This window comes from Cibotium barometz, chromosome 12, assembly GCF_041138505.1.
Source record: "Cibotium barometz isolate CiBa-2024 chromosome 12, ASM4113850v1, whole genome shotgun sequence".
Taxonomy (NCBI): Eukaryota; Viridiplantae; Streptophyta; class Polypodiopsida; order Cyatheales; family Cibotiaceae; genus Cibotium; species Cibotium barometz.
The window spans coordinates 49,195,796-49,216,367 of NC_141057.1; the positions used below are offsets into that span (position 1 = coordinate 49,195,796).

At 42.7% G+C, this 20,572-nt stretch overlaps 1 protein-coding gene across 11 annotated transcripts in view; it reads left to right on the forward strand.

Annotated features, from left to right (window-relative positions):
* MAP1A (methionine aminopeptidase 1A) overlaps positions 1-6,999 on the forward strand; it is a 75,604-nt gene extending 68,605 nt beyond the window's left edge. For 6 of the 11 annotated variants that reach the window (XM_086806629.1, XM_086806630.1, XM_086806622.1 and 3 more), the window contains 5 exons: positions 4,520-4,593; positions 4,707-4,776; positions 4,877-4,942; positions 5,074-5,162; positions 6,655-6,999. In XM_086806629.1, the coding sequence (XP_086662755.1) occupies positions 4,520-4,593; positions 4,707-4,776; positions 4,877-4,942; positions 5,074-5,162; positions 6,655-6,741 (386 nt within the window). In that variant the 3' untranslated portion in view covers positions 6,742-6,999. The other 5 variants (XM_086806631.1, XM_086806628.1, XM_086806623.1 and 2 more) reach the window with 2 other exon arrangements.
* The last annotated feature ends 13,573 nt before the right edge of the window (positions 7,000-20,572 follow it).

Below are 20,572 nucleotides of genomic sequence, written 5' to 3' on the forward strand. Positions count from 1 at the left end.
ATCTTCCGTTCATGGAACAAGTACAAAATATTTGTCGGCACAAAAATGGCACGACGTAAAACATAAATCTTGGTCTTCCTATGGAGTGACAGTCCCATAGGTAAGACACAGTTACAGGCACGAGCCTCCCTATGGAGTGACAGTCCCATAGGCAAGACACGGCACGAATACTGGCTCTTCCATGGTGTGACAATCCCATGGGTCGAACATAGTCCAGGTCATACACGGGTGGCACCAGTCTGGCTCCCGTCCATACGACACCATCTTGCTAACACACAGGTGGCACCAGTCTGGCTCCCGTCCATGCCAGCAAAATACTGGCCTCTTCACATGAGACACCGGCCTGGCCTCAAGTGAACGAGACACAAAAACTGGAGATGGACCAAATGGTCGGCCAATTGGTGACATGTGATGTACCTTCTGGGGCTCTCACTCGTCTGGTGACGGACTCATAGAGGGCGATGATGCTCCAAACCATGTCAGATGGGACTCCTATCTCCTGTAGACCTTGTAGGAGGACCGTATCAAAAGCTTTGCGGAAATCCACAAAGCAACAGTAAATCCTTTGATGTCTTGCTCTACCCTCCTCGATGATGGCACAGAGGGTGAAGATGTTGTCGAGGGTAGAGTAGCTCCTCCAAAAGCCTGCTTGCCCTGAGGCTTTGCATCCCTATCTCTCCGCAAATGAACTGAGCACCCTCTCTAGCACTACTCCATAGAGTTTGGCCAATGTGTGCTGGTCATAATTGTCTTGTAATTATTAGGATCAAGTGGATCTCTGGCTCTGAGGATGGGGGTGATGGTGTTAGCGGACCAAGAGGGTGGAAATCCTTCACAAAGGGCTCTATTGAACATGTAGGCTAGTAGGGGCGGCAGGGTATCATTGGCATGTGAGATGTACTCGGGAGTGAGTCCCTTGTGATCATGGGCCTGCCCATTATGTAGTCTACGGATGGCCTTGAGGACCATGCCCTTTGTGAAGAAGGTGGTGCTGGTGGGGGTAGAGGTGGCTGATGAGGGGATCGTGCATAGGAGTGCCATGTGTCCCGGCAAGTGATAGGTGTGGGGGGGCGATGTTCTCTGAGTTTCCTCCAGGCTTCTGTGTAGTTCGGCCCTAAGAAGAGTCGGTATAACTCTGAGTTTTCTCTTTCCGAGCGTAGAACTCCCATTTCTTGTGTTGGGTGAGGCATTGAGAAATCCGTTGCGCTTGGTGCTTCATGATTTGCCCAATTCGTACCTCATGCTTAAGATGGGAGTGTGGCTTGGCAATTGTCATCATATCAGCAAGGTCGCTTTGGAGGTAGACCGTCACGTGCAGAAGAAAGAAGTGGTGGCAGATTTGTGGAGTATGGTGGTGAGCTGTGATGTGAGGGTAGGTAGGGGGACAGTGGGATCCACATCTTGGAGTTGGCAGTAGATGTGGTTGGAGTAAACGGGGTCAAACTCGTGATCAAAATCGACCTAGGTGTGAATGTGAGATGGGGGGTGGTGGCGGGGGGACGGGTGGTGTGCAAGTAAGAGTGAGGTAGGCATGGTCAGCTTCAAAGGGGTTGGCGGGATGGAGAAGTTGGGGAGAAGGTGTGCCAACGCGGGAGATCCCATCAAGTAGTCCATGGTGCTGGTACCTTCGAGTAAGGGAAGGAGGTGAGGGCATAGGAGGAGGGCCATTGGGATATCCCGTTATAGATAACAAGACCATGTGCAGCTCCCAGCTCTAAGAAATATCTCCCATACACCGTGGCCACCTCACGGTCCTGTGATGGTCTTTGTAACTCCATGTCAGTGATGTCCAGCTTCATAGAGGGTTGTCCAGATCAAGTAGTGGGACTTGCTGACTCCCCGTCCTGGTGTTGAAGCCAAGCAGGACTTCCCCCAGGTTTGAGATCTCCATTTCATCCCAAATTGGGCTAAGCCCGTATTAACAATGGGTTGAGGACCTAGGGTTAAGGGGGATGGACTAACCCAGTCTTAAGGCTTGAGGGTTGGGAGGATCAGAAGCTAACCACTTAGCAGAGCTTGGGGGCTAATGCTAGCAAGGATGAGGTCTGGATTGACCTTGGGTCCATTGAAAGCATACTAGTGACAGAAAACATCAAAAAGCCTAATAATAGGACTGGGGATAATGATAGGCGGGACTAGACTATAAAAGAGTATCTTAGGCTCTCTTGTGATTACTGTGAAGAAATCTTGTGGAAGAGATGTCTGCCAGGCATGTAGGAGCTCGTGGGATGCCAAGGCATGCTCTCTAGGTGGAGCTGACTCACAGCAACCCGGACCTCAGGCTTGGCAGTGGTTCCAGATGGGAGCATATAGCTGGGAGGCGAGTCGCTAGCCATATTCTATTGCGGTCATCCAAAGAGGGGTCTCAAGTCTGGGACCTTGATGTGATCATGGTACAAGAGCGCCATTTTACCAGATGGAGGACGAGGCGCTGTGAGAAGCTTCTCCCAGGCGCAGCCATACTTTTTGTCTCCCTGGGTACCAAGGGCGGGGTGCGTATTTCCATAAACAGCCAGCTTCTTCCCCCGGTGGTGAACTTAGGCACCATCAGCTCGAGTAGCACCCAGTGGGTGATGCTTTCTATTTGGGAGGACGGCGTTGGTCTCCTCAATATCTATGCTCCCAATGGTACAAGAGACCGAGCACATTTTTGGATTTAGGTGTGCTAGGGTCTACGCCACGTGGATTATGGTGCATGGGGATGACTTTAACATGATAGATAGAGTCTCTGGAGGACCGTATAGGTGGCAGCAAAGACCGCACAGTGGCAGGGTTGTGTGTAGTGTGGCAGGAACTTCTTTTTTCTGTTTGGGCCAGGTTCCCTAGCACTTGCCGGAGTTTGGTCTCTCACACGACGACTCACAATTATTTGGGTTGGATCCCCATGTTCAGGATTTGAATCTGGTCCACCTTGGTTGCTTCGATTTGGATGGAGTGGGCGTGTGAGAGGGGTGGCACAATGGGCATCCTTGCCAGCATTACCTTCTTGGATCATGCTCCAGTTTTGCTCCATCTTTGTGATCCATGGTGGCAGGCTTGCTAACAGATGGCCAGGATCCTAGACTCCTTGATCAGGGACCTGGAGATGAGGTGGTGGCATCAGATCCCCCCCCCCCCCCCCCCCCCCCCACCACTGACTTCTACTGCCAACGCCTTTTGGCAAACCCACCCACACTGCTTCAGGACAAGACTGCCAGAGAATTTGGCAGCACACGAGGGCCGTCATGTTGCCCAACAGGCAGAGATCCTTGCACTTGCCGTTCTTTGAAGATGAGATTGTGCGGGCTCTTAAGTCTCTCCCTCGCCGAAGTGCTTGGGCAAGGGTGGGTGCTCTTCCAACAAAATTGGGATCTCATGAGGCAGCCTTTTGTGAGGTCATGCAGACAGGTGTTCCTTCGAGAGGCTTGCTGAGGGCCTCATCCATTTGAATTTCAAAGGAGGGGCTGATCTACTTGAGGTATTATAGTGGTGCCTAACACTGCCCTGGCACCACTTACAAAATCCTCACCAAGGCGATAAGTCATGGACTACAGTCTCAGCTGTGTGACCTCATTCATGGCACACAAACAGGTTTTGTCCAGGATTGGAGTATCCTAGAAAATATCTTCTTCACCTTTGGGAGGCAACAGCCTTGAGGCAGATTTGCAGGAGGATCTTGTGGTTGTTCTCCTTGACTTTGAGAAGGCCTACAATAGAGTTTATCGGGCCTTCTTGGATGGCACCATGCTACGGATGGGTTTCTTGGTGTGTCTCAGCCCTCTACTCGTAGGTCCCAGCCAAGTCCTCATCAAGGGGCGAGAGCAGAGTGCTTCCCTATCTCCCCCTTGGTGCGCCATGGCTGGTCACTGGCCTCCTTCCTCATCCACTTCGTTGCAAAGGCCATGAGCAATTTTCTGCGCTTGCAGGACACATCTTCAAGGGTCAGTCTTCCTATACACACCTTGAATGTTTCTAGACGAAATTAAAGAAACCTCGAAATTTTCTTGTGACTTAAGTTTTTTGATATCGGTCGTAGCTCAGATAATGCCACCATTACACAGTACAGCTCATAGCTGCTTCCTTCACGAATGTCCAGATGGCCTTCATCATCAAGCCCCTCATGCCATCCACATGGAGGTGTTAGGAGCATGGTTGACTATCTCATGGGGTCCCGTGCCTTAAAATTTCACAAATCAAAGACTCCTGCATTTTGCCACCCATTCTAGGAGTTCTCGTTCTTCTCCATGGCCTAATCAATCAGCCTTCCCTGGTTAGCACTCGCAAAAGTACCACTTTTAAAGAAGTTTAGATCCCAAATACAGCCAAAACCTGTCTGCCCTCCTTACCCACATTGACAGCCTCCCCATTCTATTTTCTTTTTTATGTGACGATGAAAGAAAATTATCCCATGTCATCTACCAAAAAGTCAGAACTTTTTCATATGTAGCAACAAAGTGAGATAATTGTAGGCAGCTATTGAGTGCTTGGAAGTGCTGTGCTGCTGTTTTGTGCAAATTTTTACATTTTGTTATGATTTCAGTGAAGCCTGGGGTAAGGTACCGTGAGATTGGTGAAGTAATCAACAGACATGCTTGCTTATCTGGGTTTTCTGTGGTAAGGCCTCAAACTCTGCTCTCACCCAAGCACGCTGAAATATTCATTACCATGGCTACTTTGTTTCTTATACATGAGCTGAATGTGGCAAATTTTCCACTTTTCTTTGCCAGGTCAAATCATATTGTGGGCATGGCATCGGAGAGCTTTTCCATTGTGCTCCAAATATACCGCATTATTCCAGTATCCCCATCAGCATGGAAATTGATAAACCAGATCAATGTAGGTATTTTTTTTAAAACAGAGCAAGAAGTCTAGCTGCCGTGTCCTTGACTTGAAGCAGGAAACAAAGCTGTTGGAGTGATGAAGGCTGGACAAATATTCACGATTGAACCCATGATAAATGCAGGTTTGATCATGACAGCTGTTACAGTTTGCATTTTTATTTTGGTCTTGTGGAGTAATCTCCCCCAGATTACAAAGTGTTTTCTTTTGGGGATCACTGTGAAGGTGGTTTTGATAAAGGCATTTCACGTGTAGGAAATTGGCGAGACAGAATGTGGCCGGATGGTTGGACTGCCGTTACAACAGATGGGAAACGCAGTGCCCAATTCGAGCACACCTTGCTTGTATGTATGCTTGGCTTGCCCACCAATTGCTGACTTGTCTTCCCTGTATGTGCCCATGAAAAGCTGTTGCGTGCTTATGCGTTATGATTAATTTTTAGCCCATACACTATCCCCATCACACATGATTGTCTTTAGTCTTGTCTGCTCGGATAGAACAAGAATCCTTCGCTATCAGGTTGGAGTATCTTGATGAAGCTGTCCTTAGCAGCATAGCTTCGTGATAAGAGGCAAACAATACCGGCAAAGCTTACAACCAGCGCTATCTGTTCATGTATATACTACAACTCACTCCGCAAGCCACCTGTTTGTATTGAATACAAAGTCACCTGCTTGGGACCCATCAGCGTAATGACTAGAGTCACCAACTTGCCCATGTGAGTCTGGAAGATCAATCGCATGAAACACTAGATGCTCAATGTTTCTTTTGATGGCATGGCATGGCAGGGGGGTGGGGGTGGGGGTGGGGGGCACTGTACTCAATACCTGAAGAGTGCCTTAATGGCTAGAATCACAAACTTGCCCATGTGATTCTGCAAAATCAATCGCAAGAAATACTAGATGCTCAATTTTCTTTTGATGGCATCAGTGGGGGCCCACCATGCGCAATACGTCAAGAGCGCCTTGGAAGTTGGGATAGATAAGCTCGGATGTAAGGCTAAATTTAGGCTTAATGTCTTTTTGGGTATCAGAACATGGTAATGACAGTGTGTGAAGGTTGTGAATGCTGAACAAGGGAGATAGTTTTGAGTAAGTGGGTGGTTCTAAACCGAGTGGTTTTGGCTTAGGCCTGCTGATGTGCATGTGCATTTGCAGCTCAAAGAGCCATGTAGCGAACTTTGGTAACACTGATTTGGTCTTTGAACTTCGCAGGTGACAGAAACCGGGGTGGATGTGCTTACAGGGCGCTTGCCAACTTCACCAAACGTGTTTCCCTGGCTTTGCTAGCTAGCCAATATTCGAATTGTATCTGTTGAAACCAAGAGTGTATCAGTCCTATGTTTATTTAAGGGATTCTTATAAGATACCGTGCATGGATCACTTCTACCCCAGGGAGAAGGAACGTGTTTAGCGATAGGATATTTACACAGGGAAACACCACCTTCATGACTTTCCTCTTGAGCTTCCCATTGAAAGTGAGACTGTCTCAAGGCAAGAACCCGTAAAAGGTGTAATATGATGGCTGCGCTTTTTCATTTGGATATTAATCGATTATTATACTTCTTGCATATGAAGTAGCTGGAGGTGAAGCATTGCATTCAGATTAATAAGTCGTATCTTTGGAGGGATCAAGTGGGCACATTAGTAATGGCTCTGTTCTTGACACAGCCAGAGCACCTTTACTCAAGCTTGGGTGGTGGGAAGCGGCTGCGTTGATTGAGCTGGCATTTTGATTTCCACATATTGTGTCAATGTTTGGTGTTTACTTCAGGTGAAGCTCTCTTTCTTTTAATTGGCAGAAAATAAGATTATGGGTCCGTTGCAATTTTTGTAGAGAACAAAGGAGGAAGACAGGTGGGGCCTAGAAACAAAAAACAACGGAGATAATATTGAGCAGGAGTGTGCTCTTTGTAAAGGATAAAGATCCTCCCTAAACAAGTTATTAACAAGCAACCCATTAGACATGCTCACAACTCTCGTACAGTGAAAAGAGGAGCATCTGATGGTGGACATTTCTAGTGTAGAACAAAGTAAAACTTAGCAGTACTTCACATCTCCACTTTACCCCAAGAGAAGTCTCCACGTTTAGGACCATGCTAGTCTTGTGACCAAGCATGACTCAATGCTCTAGATATTGCTGGTCTTTTCAATAGAAATATATGATCAAAATTCGCAATGATTTTTGATAGTTATGATGGTTTAGAAAAAGTGCCGTGTGAGGAAACAGTGATAGTTAGCTCTATACTTTGTGATGCTTTTGCAATGGTTGTTTTGTTCCAAGGAAAATAATGATGATTTTGCAATGGTGATTGTTATAATTGTATAATCCTCACTTTTTGTTAATCACAATTGATCTCTAATAAGATTATTCTTTTGTGCTTAAGGAAGAACATCTTGTGTGCATGTGAAACAATGGTTAGGCATCCTCAACTCACATACACCCTAAAGGAAAGTGTAAGGAGATTTGAAATTGACTTCACATGTCCATTGAAGAGAAACTGGATAAACCACATATGCATGAGTTTGGATTATTATTATTTTTGTTTGTTTTTTTCTTATGTTGATGGACCACCTTGCACGTGAAGGACCCACCTTGAGGACTTTGTGCCCCTCTGGCTCTTGATTATCCCTTTACCACAAGATATAGCCGTTTTTTGGGTGTAGGTGCCCAATGACTAGGCCACACTTAACTATGTCCTAGCTCTTGACTCTCATGACGTGTTGCTCTTGTGCTGCTCCATGGCTGCTTACAGAGAAGCATGCTCCATCCTCCATGATGCTAAACTGGGTGTGAATTGTGGGGCTAATCATTGGTATCCATTCTGATCTTACTAATAGCTATGGGGTTAACTAGAAAAGATATTTTACAGAATGTCCGTTAAACACTTTGTCAGTGGCTTGTCCTTACATATTATTTGGCATTTACTACGGGTTACAACACTACTTGCATGCATGTCCTTACTTTAGACAATATTATTGATGTTGTTTTCATGAGTTATACAATGCCATTCATGTTGTTTATACAATCTTATTTACTACCGATATTGACTTTCACTACTTTACCTACTATGGTGGTAGTGGTGAGCTTGTTATCTTCCCGTAATCGTGTTCATTGATGGAAAAATCTTTTTTCTTATCTTTTTTTCTGCCTCATGACTTTGCCATGCTTTGACACTAACCATGTGGGTTAGTACATCTCCATGCTAATTTGGAACCGTTCGTTTCATTAGATGTTTTGTTGCCTTAATTATCCCCTCCCTAAAGGTTTATATCTATTCAGATATGTATGGTATGGGTTAGTATTTACTAATGAAGCTTAACCCCAAGTTTTTTTTATCCCCCTTGATGCCATGAGGTTGCTTTAAATGATTTGAGTTTCATGTTATATTCTCATAGTTTCATGGTTTCATGGTTTCATTACTTTATTATTTCCCATGGTAGTAATGTACATAGTATAGTTGGAACAAACATGATTTACCTATGGGTGATCTTATTAATTTTTGGTTTTTCTTAATCACATATTTACAAAGGATAAAGGTTTGTTGGTATTTTTCTTTTTGTCCTAGTATTTGGTTATATTATCTATCATTGTCATTAATCTGTAAAGGCGTGACGTCGATGACAAGGGGGGTAGAGTGTTGACACTTGCCTTCCCGTTAAACAACTTTAAAAGTCCAATCTATATTTTTTAAAAGATGGTGACACAAAGAGTCCTACCTTCTTGGCTTTTTGGATTGTACGGTAGGTGATGGTTGATAGAGCTAACATACTATCAACACATTTATCTATAAAACTTACGGAAATCATCCCAAATATGGCCACCATCATTTTGGTGCTATAACCCAACGATGTAGGGCCTTAAATATATACCCTAGATATACTATTTTATATAAAAAGAAATGTTTTTATTCTTATTTATATTAGAAAAGAAACATATCGCATGTTTATGATGGTCAAAGAGGGTTGTTTGCAAATAAATTATAACCTTTAAAAACCACTCAAGTATTGTTCCTATCCTTTGGAATTATGGAGGTGGTTTAAAGTTTTTTAGTCCTAGCTTTGTTGTATGATGAGTTATAGAACTTACTACATAACATGTGGTCTCATCATCGGTCTTTGTTCATGTGAGAGCACTCAAGTCTTGCAAGATAGAGAGGAGGAGGGGAGAATGCAAGGGTCATATTGGTTTACACCTCAAACTACTTGGTAGAGTAAATCTCTCTTGTGGAGAGCTAAGGTTCTCAACCTTGCCTTGTCACCACAAAGGAGCTTTGCAAATGGTTGGGAAACAAAGAGAGAGCTATAGAAAGCTCAACCTCTACTTGTATGCCATGGTGAGTGAAAGAAGATAAGAGGAGGAGAGAGCATACATCAATAGCATCACTTATCCACACAATCCCTAAGCATGCATGCAATAAAGAAGAAGAGAAAAGCATATAAGCAACTTAATCACAAGAGCAAGAAGACTCAAACTCAATTTTGAGAATGGGATTATGTCTTCATTAGTTAAAATGTCTTATATACAATTCTCATTTGTACAATGCTCAGTCACCTAATTAATGTTCGGGGCTCCAATATGCTAGTCTAGCCAATTTCCTAGCCTAAATGTACATCGTTGGCATTACACAGGTCATAAGCTCATGTTTGAATATCTTACGATGCTATACAAGTTCAGAGATTTTTCATAAGAATTTTACATGAAGCGCATTGTACGGTACAAAAATATGACTTAAAGAAGTTGCCGCGAATGTAGTAATGTTAGCTTAATTGGTCAGCATACTCTCCCTAATTACATTTCCATCCTTAGATTCGATAGTGAAGCTCCATGGGAGACTAGTGGTAGAAGCCACTGAAGTTCCTCAAAGGAGGACTTTGTGTACTAGGTGGTTCAATGGAAGGCTTTGTAGGTCTAGAAGGCGGTCTCGAGTATCCTCGAAAGTGAGCACGCATTAACCTTGCATCCAGTGTACTCGCTTGTAGCCGTAGTATTTGGCAAAGTGTGGGACCCTTGTTGATGTTGAAAGCCATGTCCTGTTGACCTAGATCCAATGCGTAACATTATGGGAATTCCACCAGCAAGCACGAGCCTGAGAAAGCAGATGGTGGCCATGAGATTTGGGTTTGGCACAACATCTAATCCTGGAAGAACTTATGCACAGTGCGAAGCATTCAGAACAGGGGGTGGTTGAGGCAGAGGGATCCACAGAAAGTTAAACTGCAGCTTGTGATTCTTCTTCAACTCCTGCTCAAAAAGGTCCTAGGTCCATTTGCATTGATTGGAAAGTAAAGTGGGTTGATCGCAAGATACCATGGGACATAACAATACACCTTACAATATCTATCCTTCAGAAGATATGGACGTTCACATATGTTGTTTGCCCATAAGGTCATGCGTGGTTAGGTGTGTGCTGGCCTGTGGTGGTTGCTTATTTCCTCTGCTATCTTGCTTGCGATGAGATTGGTACTATTGTTGGAACTTCGCCTCCAGATAAAACTTGATGAGGCTAATGTCAAGGTGATCAATGATCCTGTTAGTGTTGGGGGTGGGATATGGACATTACCTTTGGTCCAATATTTTGAGGGTACGGTCAATGTCTATCCCATTGAGAGAATCACACCTGTGGAATGGGCTGTCAGGGGGGTGCATTCGTTGTTCTCTTCAATGGGTGCTATGGAGACTTTACCTTCTTCCAAGACCTGTGGTGGGGGAGAAAGAGGTGGTGGGCTTGCAAGGTTTAGGCCTTGGGGGGTCCATTGATGACATCATCGAGAGAGGTTGGTTGGTGGGGCCAGCTTGGGAGATGAGGTAGGTAACCATATGGACTATGTTGTTTCCAGATGCAATGGTAGAGTACAAGGATTCCAATGGGGGTATAAGTAGTGCTTTTGTCTCAGTGCGATAGGCATCATCAACGTCATGCTAGCAGTGTGTGTGCATCCATTGGATTTCCCGCTCTGATGATGTTGGTGGAGTAGGGGTATGGACATAACTCTTGTGGGACAAAGAGCTTTATGAAATCCCCCTCGTCCAGGCGAGTCGGAGAAGTTGAGAAAGCAACACCAGGATTGGAGGTTAAGGCAAAGGACATGGTGAGGGAAACAGAAGATGGTGGAGGGCTCAGAAGAGCATGACGAGGGTGGTGTGGGAGAGGTGTAAGGAACCTCGCAGATGATGGTGGAGAAAGTGGTGGTGGGGAACTCCTCGTCGAGGAAAATGTTATGATGGAGAAGGTTTAATTGGAAGGTGCAGTGTGGTAGGTTGAGGAGGCCAAAGGGTGGTGAAGGGATGGCAAGGTTGGGAAGGTCAGTGTTTGTAGGCCATTCTTGGGAATGTGCATATGCAAATCGATGTACGTGTGTTCATGACTTCAAATGAGTGTGTTGAGTAAACGTGCATGCACAAAAGTGAACGCGCATGCACATATGGAAACGTGCATGCTAAGGAGTGACCATGTATGTGTAGAAGTGAACGTGCATGCTAAGGAGCGACTGTGTATGTGTAGAAGTGAACGTGCATGTGTAGATGGAATGTGCATGCTGATTATTGAGCGTGCGTGCACAGATGGAAACATGCGTAAACAGATGGAATATGGTTTTTTTTAATGGAATGCCTGAGGTGGTGGTATTCTAATCATTACTAATATTAGCGATGGGCCATATCATGGGACAAGTTTTCACGCACCATGGCTCTCCCATTTGGATATGTACTAAGAAGGCTTGTGATTAGAGAACCAAATGTGGACATCCAAGCTATCTCTCCATCCCACTATAATTGTCTATTTTCTTTCCTTCTTTACTTCTTCACACTGCTTTCTTCCACTCTTTTTCTGCTTTCCTCGACATTTTTCAATGAGATTTTCTAATGAGTGCCCTTCTTTATTTGGCAAGGGTGAGGTGCCTGTCTTTTGGCAAGGATTGAGAGAGGCCAGTGGCAGTAGGGGAATTTGTGGTGCAGGGCTCTCTACTGCATGAGAGGTGGTTGAGTGCGAGGTGGAAGTATCATGTCCCATGTATGTTTGGAGATGGTCCTTGGGCTCCATGAATTGGGGAAATTTTTCCTTTCTTTTTGCGAGGTCTACGTCTCCTCCTCGGAGGGTTTCGTGCTACTGGTGGGAACCTTGGGTTGCCATTGCCATTGCTCCTTACTTCCTATTGTGCTTCAAGAGGTTGGGGTAGCTGATGGTGTGACTTAGGGACCCAAATCTTGTGTTACTTGCGTAATACCCTTTGGGCCACTAGAAGAGTGTCAGGCACCTAGCATCTTTATGGCACACATTTTTGTGGAGATCAGCTTGCTCGATGGGGCATCATGAACTGTGTTTCTTTGGGTAGCTAGAGTTGTCTCTACTTGGCATATTTTCCCTGGGCCTCCAACTCTCTTTCGAAAAACCATGTTTTTGGTTTGGGGTTGAGGTTTGGTGTCTGGGTACCTAGTTCAATCGGTGGCATGGTTTGTAGTGACCGTGTGCTTGGAGCAATAATTTTTGTACCCACCACTTGTCACCCTTCTCATGGAAACATTAGTGCAAGGTTAGATGTGTTAGTGGTAGTGATGTTAGTTGGGTTAGTTTTTGGAGAGGCCACTTGCGTCGTGTGGGTACTTAAATGCTAAGGTTGATCTTGTGTAGGTGAGGCTTTTATTGGAGCTTGGTTACTCACCCATGCGATCAAAGATAGGAGAGGCCTCTTTTTAAGCAGCCTGACTGGGGCATGGGGTACGTTTGGATGTGCAATGGATGGGAGAACTTATTTGATGGGAGAATGGTTTTGTCATGTTGAATTTTGACAAGAGCTAGGCTTCTCATCCATCATAAGCATAGTTACATATCATGTGGTTAGTTACAAGAAGGTAGCTGTTTGAGAGTCCAAATCTATTTGCATCGATTGTGTCCCATCCATCTTTGTCTAAGGAGCACTTCTTTATGCATGGTACTTGCAAGCATGACATAGAAATTCCCTTCCAAGGGGTTATTCCCAATGTAAAACATAGTAGTAAATGATCCTATGCATGGGATTTTGACTGTCTACTTCAACTCACGCATTTGTGGGTGTCAACAACGGTTGTTTGCAGTGCACACCAAGTTGTATGGGACATTAGGTTATAGATCGCACCCGGGTGACACGAGGGCAAGCTTATGTTCTAGGCCAGGCTTTGTGGTCATGCCTAGCCAGAGTTTGGCAGGCTTCACCTCCCAGTCCTCCACTTCTAGTTCAACTTTGGCCATGTTTATTGAAATGTGGCAGTTGTGCAACTTTTCTTGGCAAGCCTTAGTTTGTTGAGCCTCTTCTTTTATTGTAGCTCTTCAATTTTTTCTGATGTGAATGGTCTCCAAGGCGGGCCATAGTAGCACGTCTAAGTTTGCTACCATTGAGGAATCCTTGCATTTCGATATAGCACTTGCGGGGTGAGTTTGTAGACAAGGAATGGTTTGATCCCCTTATACTTGGGCTTGTGCTTTGTATTTTTTGTGATGTATTATAGGAGAATCATGTCCCCAATTCTAATATCTTTGTCCTTGATATTTTCATCGAACCATTCCTTGCACCTTAGTTTTTTGACTAGCAGTCTATAGACGATGCACATAGTCGGGCTTCATCCAAGTGTCCAAATTCAAATAATTTGTTGGTCAATACATCATGTGAACCTCTCCTAGACGAAGGTAATTCTTGAACTTGGTATTAAGGATTCCATAGGCATGACAACATGCATTTTTTATGTTAAGTGAAAAGGTGTTGTGTGGATGGTGACTTTGTAGGTTGCCCTATAAGCCCAAATGGCAGCTGGTAACTTTTGTTTCTAGTCATAGTGTGATGCTTCTACTGTCTTGGTCAGGATATAGCATAGATAATCTTATTGGTGCTTTCTTCTTGGCCATTGTCTTGGGGGTATCAGGGTGGTGATTTACGATGTGTATGAGCAGAAGTGGGCTCCCCTATCACTTACTAGTTGGAGCAGACACCCAAATCTAGTAATTCTATTCTTGTAAAGGAATTTTTATGTTGTCCTTACATTAGCATTTTGGGTTGCATGCCACTTCTCAAATGGTTGAAGAGAGGCATTACAAGGTATAGGGACATTCTATCACAGTTGTGAACACTAGTGAATCATTGACATTCGTCACTCACAACCCTTTACGAATTCGGTCACATCTCCAAACAAAGTGGACCACTAGAATCCTACCATTAGAACTTTTTTCGAGGTAGTGTCTGTTGAGAAATGTTTGCTAGCTACCTAAGAGTAGGCTTGCTCAATGACATTTACATATTCAAATTCTTGAGGATAGTGTCTCATGATCTCGTCTTGGATCAACTTGTATAGTTACCCCACAATCAGTTGGTAAGGGGCTACGTTTTTAATAAGCCGTCGCATACTCTATCGCGTTGAGGGATCTCTCTTGGGGAAAGCCATTAGCCTAATAATGGGCTATCTGTTTGGCCCATTCTATAACAACGTAGAGTCTTACGAGAAGGGCATCAAGAAGTTCATCCTCTACTTGGACCATTGGTTCTCCATTGGGGAAGCATGATAAGTGATCACTACATGAACATGTTTTGAGCTTTTTTGCCTGGTTTTTCACATTGTGAAATCACACTTTAGAAGGATTAAGAGCCATTAGATTATCCTCTCCATGGCACAAGGCTAATTGGACAAGTAGAGAAGTGCTTGATGTGGTCTATGAAGAATGCGAATTTGTTCGCCAATAGATAATGGTGGTACTTATTCATAGCATAAGGCTTATTGGCCAAGTAGAGAAGTTCCTGATGTGGTCTACGAAGAATACAAATTTGTTCGCCAATATATAATGGTGGTACTTATTCATAGCATAGACCATTCAGAGTCCTTCTCTTTCCATGTTGGTATTGTAGTTTTGTTCATCAACACCATTTAACTGGCAGCACAATTGTAAAGCTAACAAGGAAATCCATGTTATGCTCTCCTGGTTGTGCCAAAATGCAACCAATTGCTAAAGTCGAGGCATCTGCGTGTTATGGAAAAAGATATCCGAGTTGGGAGATCATTGAATTGATGCACTTACTAGGACTTTCTTGAGAGTCTCATAGGCCTTTTGACACTCATCCATCCACTCAAAGATGACAAGGAGCCTATACAAGGGTCTCACTATTCTGGTGAGACACCTATGTGCATATGAAAAATGATATCAGAGTTGGGAGATCGTAGAATTGGTGCTAGGACTTTCTTGAGAGTGTCATAGGTCTTTTTTTGACACTCATCCATCCACTCAAAGATGATAAGAAGCTTATACAATGGTCTCGCTTTATCGACGTATATGATTATAAATTGTCTATAGTATGTGACATGTTCCCTAAAATGTTGGACAGTCTGTGGTGGGTGGTGGTGGAAGCTCAAGAATTAGCTTCACCTTGTTGTCATTAGTGGAGATGCCATGCTCAAAAACAATGTGGCCTAGTATTACTTCGTGCCTCACTGAAAATTGGCATTTGAGTTGGTTGAGGGATTTGCGATATAATCTACATTTTTCTAATATCATTTTACGACATCAAAGATGTGCTTTCCATTTGGAATTGACACAAAGGTCATCCATGAAAACCTCAAGGAACTCCCTAAGGTATTCCTTGTATGCTGTGCACATAAGTCTTTGGAAGGTGCCTAGGGGACATTTGGATAGGCCAAATGGCATGACTCTGTATGTGGTGTAAGTGTCCCATTCTATGACAAATATAGTCTTATGTTGATCATTTAGGTCTATTTTCACTTGGTAATAGGCCGAGAACCCATCAAGGAAGATGTAGGCCTCCTTACCTGCTACTTGTTCCAGCACATGCTCGTCGGCGTTCCAACACATGTTTGATGAATGGTAGAACTAGTAATGGTCCTTCACCCCACTTGCATTTCCTTTTTGAGGTTAATGTAAACTCAAATCTTTTCGTTTTTCTTAGGCACTATGACTATTAGGGGTAGTCATTCCATGTGCTTTATTCCATAAATGAATCCAGATTTGATGAGTTTGTCAATCTCATCCTTGACCATTTTGGAATACTTGGGATTCATTTGGTAGGCTCTATGAGTTGATGGCTATGCTCCTTCCATAATGGGAATTGTGTGCTTGTGATAACCTCTGAGAGTACGCCCTTCATATATTTTTAGAAAAGCAATCTTGGAATTCTATGAGTAGGTCAATGAGGCATTTTTCTTCTTCAGAAGAAAAGGTCCTTCCCAATGTATATAGGTTTGGGATGCTCATCAAGTCCTACTAGGTTGACCTCTTTAACCTTAGCCCCGCCGGCAGTCCATCGTAAGATATCACAAGCTTCTTGTATGGGGTTCTGTTTGCCTTCTCAAAGTGTACGAAGTGGCCTGTTTTGAAATGCTTAGGCACCTATCTAAGTTCTTCCGCATAGGCGCTCTCTTATATACGGTGTGCTTAGCTTCTTTTTCATTTTCTTCTAAGGCTTTAGTATTTGTTCTTCTTATGGAGCGAGAGAGTTTTAAGTACTTACTCATGTGGGGTCATCTCTCTCTATGGCCATTAACGTGACCAAACTTTGAGAAATATTGAGCTCTTTCTGCTGCCCACCACCACTGATGGGTGGAAGTCTACATGAGAGTTGATAACTTCAACGTATCCAAGCCAATGGTCTTCTTTCCCTCCCTGGATGGATATAGGTAATCCAATTTTTTATCTTTTTAGGCCCCTTTGCCTTTAAATTCTAGTACATGTTGCATTGCCTGCAACGCTCAACTTATATATGGAAGTGATTACTTTACCATCTGTCGTAGCATATCTTGTGCCTGTTCTTGTTGGGAGGGTGCCTATAGTTGCAAGAATGTGCATCCAATTTCCTAAGTCTTTCGGATTTGGAAGTGAGGCAAACTCCAAACTTTCTCATTCCTCTTTCAACGTTTTGTGATAGGTTCGATGTTTAGCTTAGTGGTGTTATTGGTGGTTATGGAGTCCACCACTCATTGGATGAGTTTTCCATGTTTGCATGTTAACTCTGAGGGTTTCATTTCTTTTCCAAACATAGATGTGGTCTGTGTCCCAATCATGGACCATTCAAGTCTCTCATGAAGGGTTAGCCTAGGATGTAGTCATAGGAATTAAGCTGCTGAGAAAAGCTCATCACCATGAAAGGGTGGTTGAAACTTAGGCCAAAAGTTTTGATTCTTAGGTTTTGCAATAACCCGGGTTTTGTGATGACTTCTTCTCAGCTAGTTTGACTATCAAGCTGGTAGTGTCAAGTGGTGGTTTCGCCCCCTTCTCATAGTATAACTTGATGATGATGTTGACCCCAACCCCTCCATCTAGGATGGCGGTGACTTGGCTGTCCTTGTATTTCATAAGAAGGATAGCATTCATGTCATTGCTTTCAAATTAGTGGCCTAGCTTATTTACCACCACTACCTTTGGAATGGCTTGGTGAATGGCCTCTACCTTAGTGGGTTCATCATTTTCTAACTCATCCGAGGGGTCTTGAATTGGTTGTTCTTCCATTCCCACTTTTAAATTTCCATCCATCCAATCCTTTAAGTTCTTTTTATAGGGTTGGAATTCCTTAGAGTAAGGAGAACATAAATTTGCACTTGGGAGAAAAGGAAGGCGGAGAGTCCAGCTATATCTTTGTTAGCAGTCATCTCGTGTGTGTACATTACACCAAGGCCTTTGTTGTGGGTGTGCTTGCCTTGTTTTGGTGTTTCCCCATTTTTTCTCACTCTCCATGTATTTTTTCCAATTTTTTGGGTGTGGGAGGGTTGTCGGCTGTTTCAAATGCTGGCCGACTGGTTTGTTGCTCCATGACGTGCTATGCAGCACTGGCTGACTGATGTATATCTGATCGACCTATTTTGTGCTGGTCGCGGGCTTCTGCTATTGCTCGACTATAGCAGCCTGGGCCATATAAAATGGCCCCTTGCCCCCCACACTTTCCATTGTACATTGCGGGATTTTTCTCGTGTGTATATAGCAGAGTTATACAACTTCTCTCTCCTTCTCTCATCTATGGTTTTCTCTCTACAACAGTTGTCTTCATTTTCATTGTGCATTATTCTGACATGGTATCAGAGCCCCAGATGGCTTGAAGCCTAGAGACAGTGGGACCTCGAGGGTTTGTTTATTTGAGGTGCTGAATTGGAGATTGCTTGGGCTATTTGGGACTTGGAGATCGGGTAGAAGGTAGCCATCATCGTTGGACAACCACCTTACATATTATTTGTAGCCTCTTCTTCTTTTTTTCCACCCACCCTCCCTTCACAAGACCTTGTGAACCCTTGAGATGGCAGACTTTCTTGAGATGGCAGACTTTCTTGAGGTGGCTGAGAAGCATGTGAAGATCCCTACACTCCCCACGTTCCGGTGGCCCGACAGTTGGATGGGAAAAACTACGGCATATGGAAGGTAATGATGGAGTCCGCTTTGGAGTCTTATGACTTAGCTGATTTCATTGTAGTTGGTGTTCTAAGACCGGAGTTGGAAGATGGGGAGTTACCCTCTATACAGAAGGAATGGGAGGCTCAGTCATAGTTATGGGATCGTGTCAATGCCCGCGTCTGTTCTTTCATCTTCCTAAATTGCACACCACAGGTGATCAATCATATAAAGCATATGACACTGGCCAGAGGAATTTGGCAGCATTTGGCTTCTCTGTATAATAGGGTATCACCCATGAAACGGATCTCCTTGGAAGTTCAGATGTAGGTGATGAATCCTACAAAGTTGTCGACGATGTGGGAGCACATCAACAACTTGCAGGCTCTTCAGCAAAAGGTTCTTTAGGCAGGGAAAGAGATATCTTCAGAGGATATGGCCATCATGTTGTTGTCCCATTTTCCCTCTCAGTACTCAGCATTTTACTCCTCACTCCTCTTTAAAACTTTAACTTATAAAACAATCCATTGACAAACAATTGGTTACAGATGTCATAACTTAAAATTTCCATCTAGTCCCTTGTTTCTCAAAAAACAGAATCACTCTGGACTCTCCGTTGTTGAAACCAGCTGGTCAGCAACACGAGATCCAGTAATAGAATACAATAATCGTTTGTCCATCATACATATCTTCCACGACATACGCATGGGTGTCCTAGGCACCGCGAGCCCGTGCATCGCCTGGTCAGAACCCTCTAGGATCCTCCTTAGGTGTCCTGGCACTCCACTCAGGGACCGCTTCGTCAACCCTCGTCCATCATAACCGGAAGCGTACCATTTTAACCGTACCGAGGCTGCTCAAGACCTGGGTAGGCTTTGCCATGTGAGCTGTCCTTTGAACACTCCCCGCTGTCAGGTGTTGCAACCGAACTTCCCTTAGAAAAACACATACCAAATGCTCCCTCCAGCATTCTGGCAAAAGACAGTCCTTTAAGAAAACAGGGTTTCTATGCAAGTTTTCAGTTTGATTTTCTTTTGAATGCAATGAGTATATCTTAAATCAGTATCCCAAAACTTCTTGATCGAATTTTTGAATTTCAATAACAAAATTCTTCGGATTCTGTAACCTTGATCCACAAATGAGTTCGAAGGGTCTCAAACTTAGTTTCAGATTATTTGGCGGGAGATTTGAGAGTATTTTTCTGAACTGGTCACATCTTCTTTCCTTGAAACTGACGAAATAGTTTGGTCTTGGTCATAGTCTATTTCAAGGTTCGAGTCTAATAAGATTTTTCCTGAACTATCTTTCTCGAAAATGGGTGATATTTCAGTTACTATTTTACTGAATTTCATTCATTGAATATTCATTTAACTGATTTATAAATTAATCACGAATTCTGATTGAGGAATAAATTAATCATTTATCTGAATATTTTGACTTCGATAGATTTTTTAAATTTTCTCTTTACAATCCGAGTGAATATAAAACAATAGAAATTTCTCTCTAAGAGTATTTACTTATTCATTTATCAAATACTCATAGAAATTAAACATAGAATTAAAGAGAATTCTAATTTTGATATAAAAATTCTTTATGCATCTATTTATGCATAAAAATCAATGTCAATGGGAATAACACTTTTATATAAAAGAAAATCCTTTTATGCATCTATTTATACATTAAATCAATTTTAATAGGAATAACACTTTTAAAATAAAAAGAATTTCTTTATGCATCTATTTATGCATAAAAATCAAATTTTACAAGAATAACGCTTTTATAATAAAATTGCCTTTATGCATCTTCTATGCATAAAATTTAAATTCAATGAAAATAACACTTTTATAATAAAAAAATTTCCATGATGCATCTTTCTATGCATAGAAATTAAATTCAATGAAAATAACACTTTCATAATACAAAAATTTCCATTATGCATCTTTCTATGCATAGAAATTAAATTCAATGAAAATAACTGTGCATCTTTCTATGCATAGAAATTAAATTCAATGAAAATAACACTTGTATAATAAAAAAAATTTCATTATGCATCTTTCTATGCATAGAAATTAAATTCAATGAAAATAACACTTTTATAATAAAAAAATTTTCATTATGCATCTTTTCATGCATAGAAATTAAATTTAATGAAAATAATACTTTTATAATAAAAAAATTTTCATTATGCATCTTTCTATGCATAGAAATTAAATTCAATGAAAACAACACTTTTATAATAAAAATTTTCATTATGTATCTTTCTATGCATAGAAATTAATTTTAATAATTAATATCAGTGATATCCATGCATATTCATAGGTGAATATGTACATGGAGTAAATTAGAATATTTCTTTTAGAATGCACAAACGGTGGGAATTACTCTTTTAGAATAACATAAAAATAA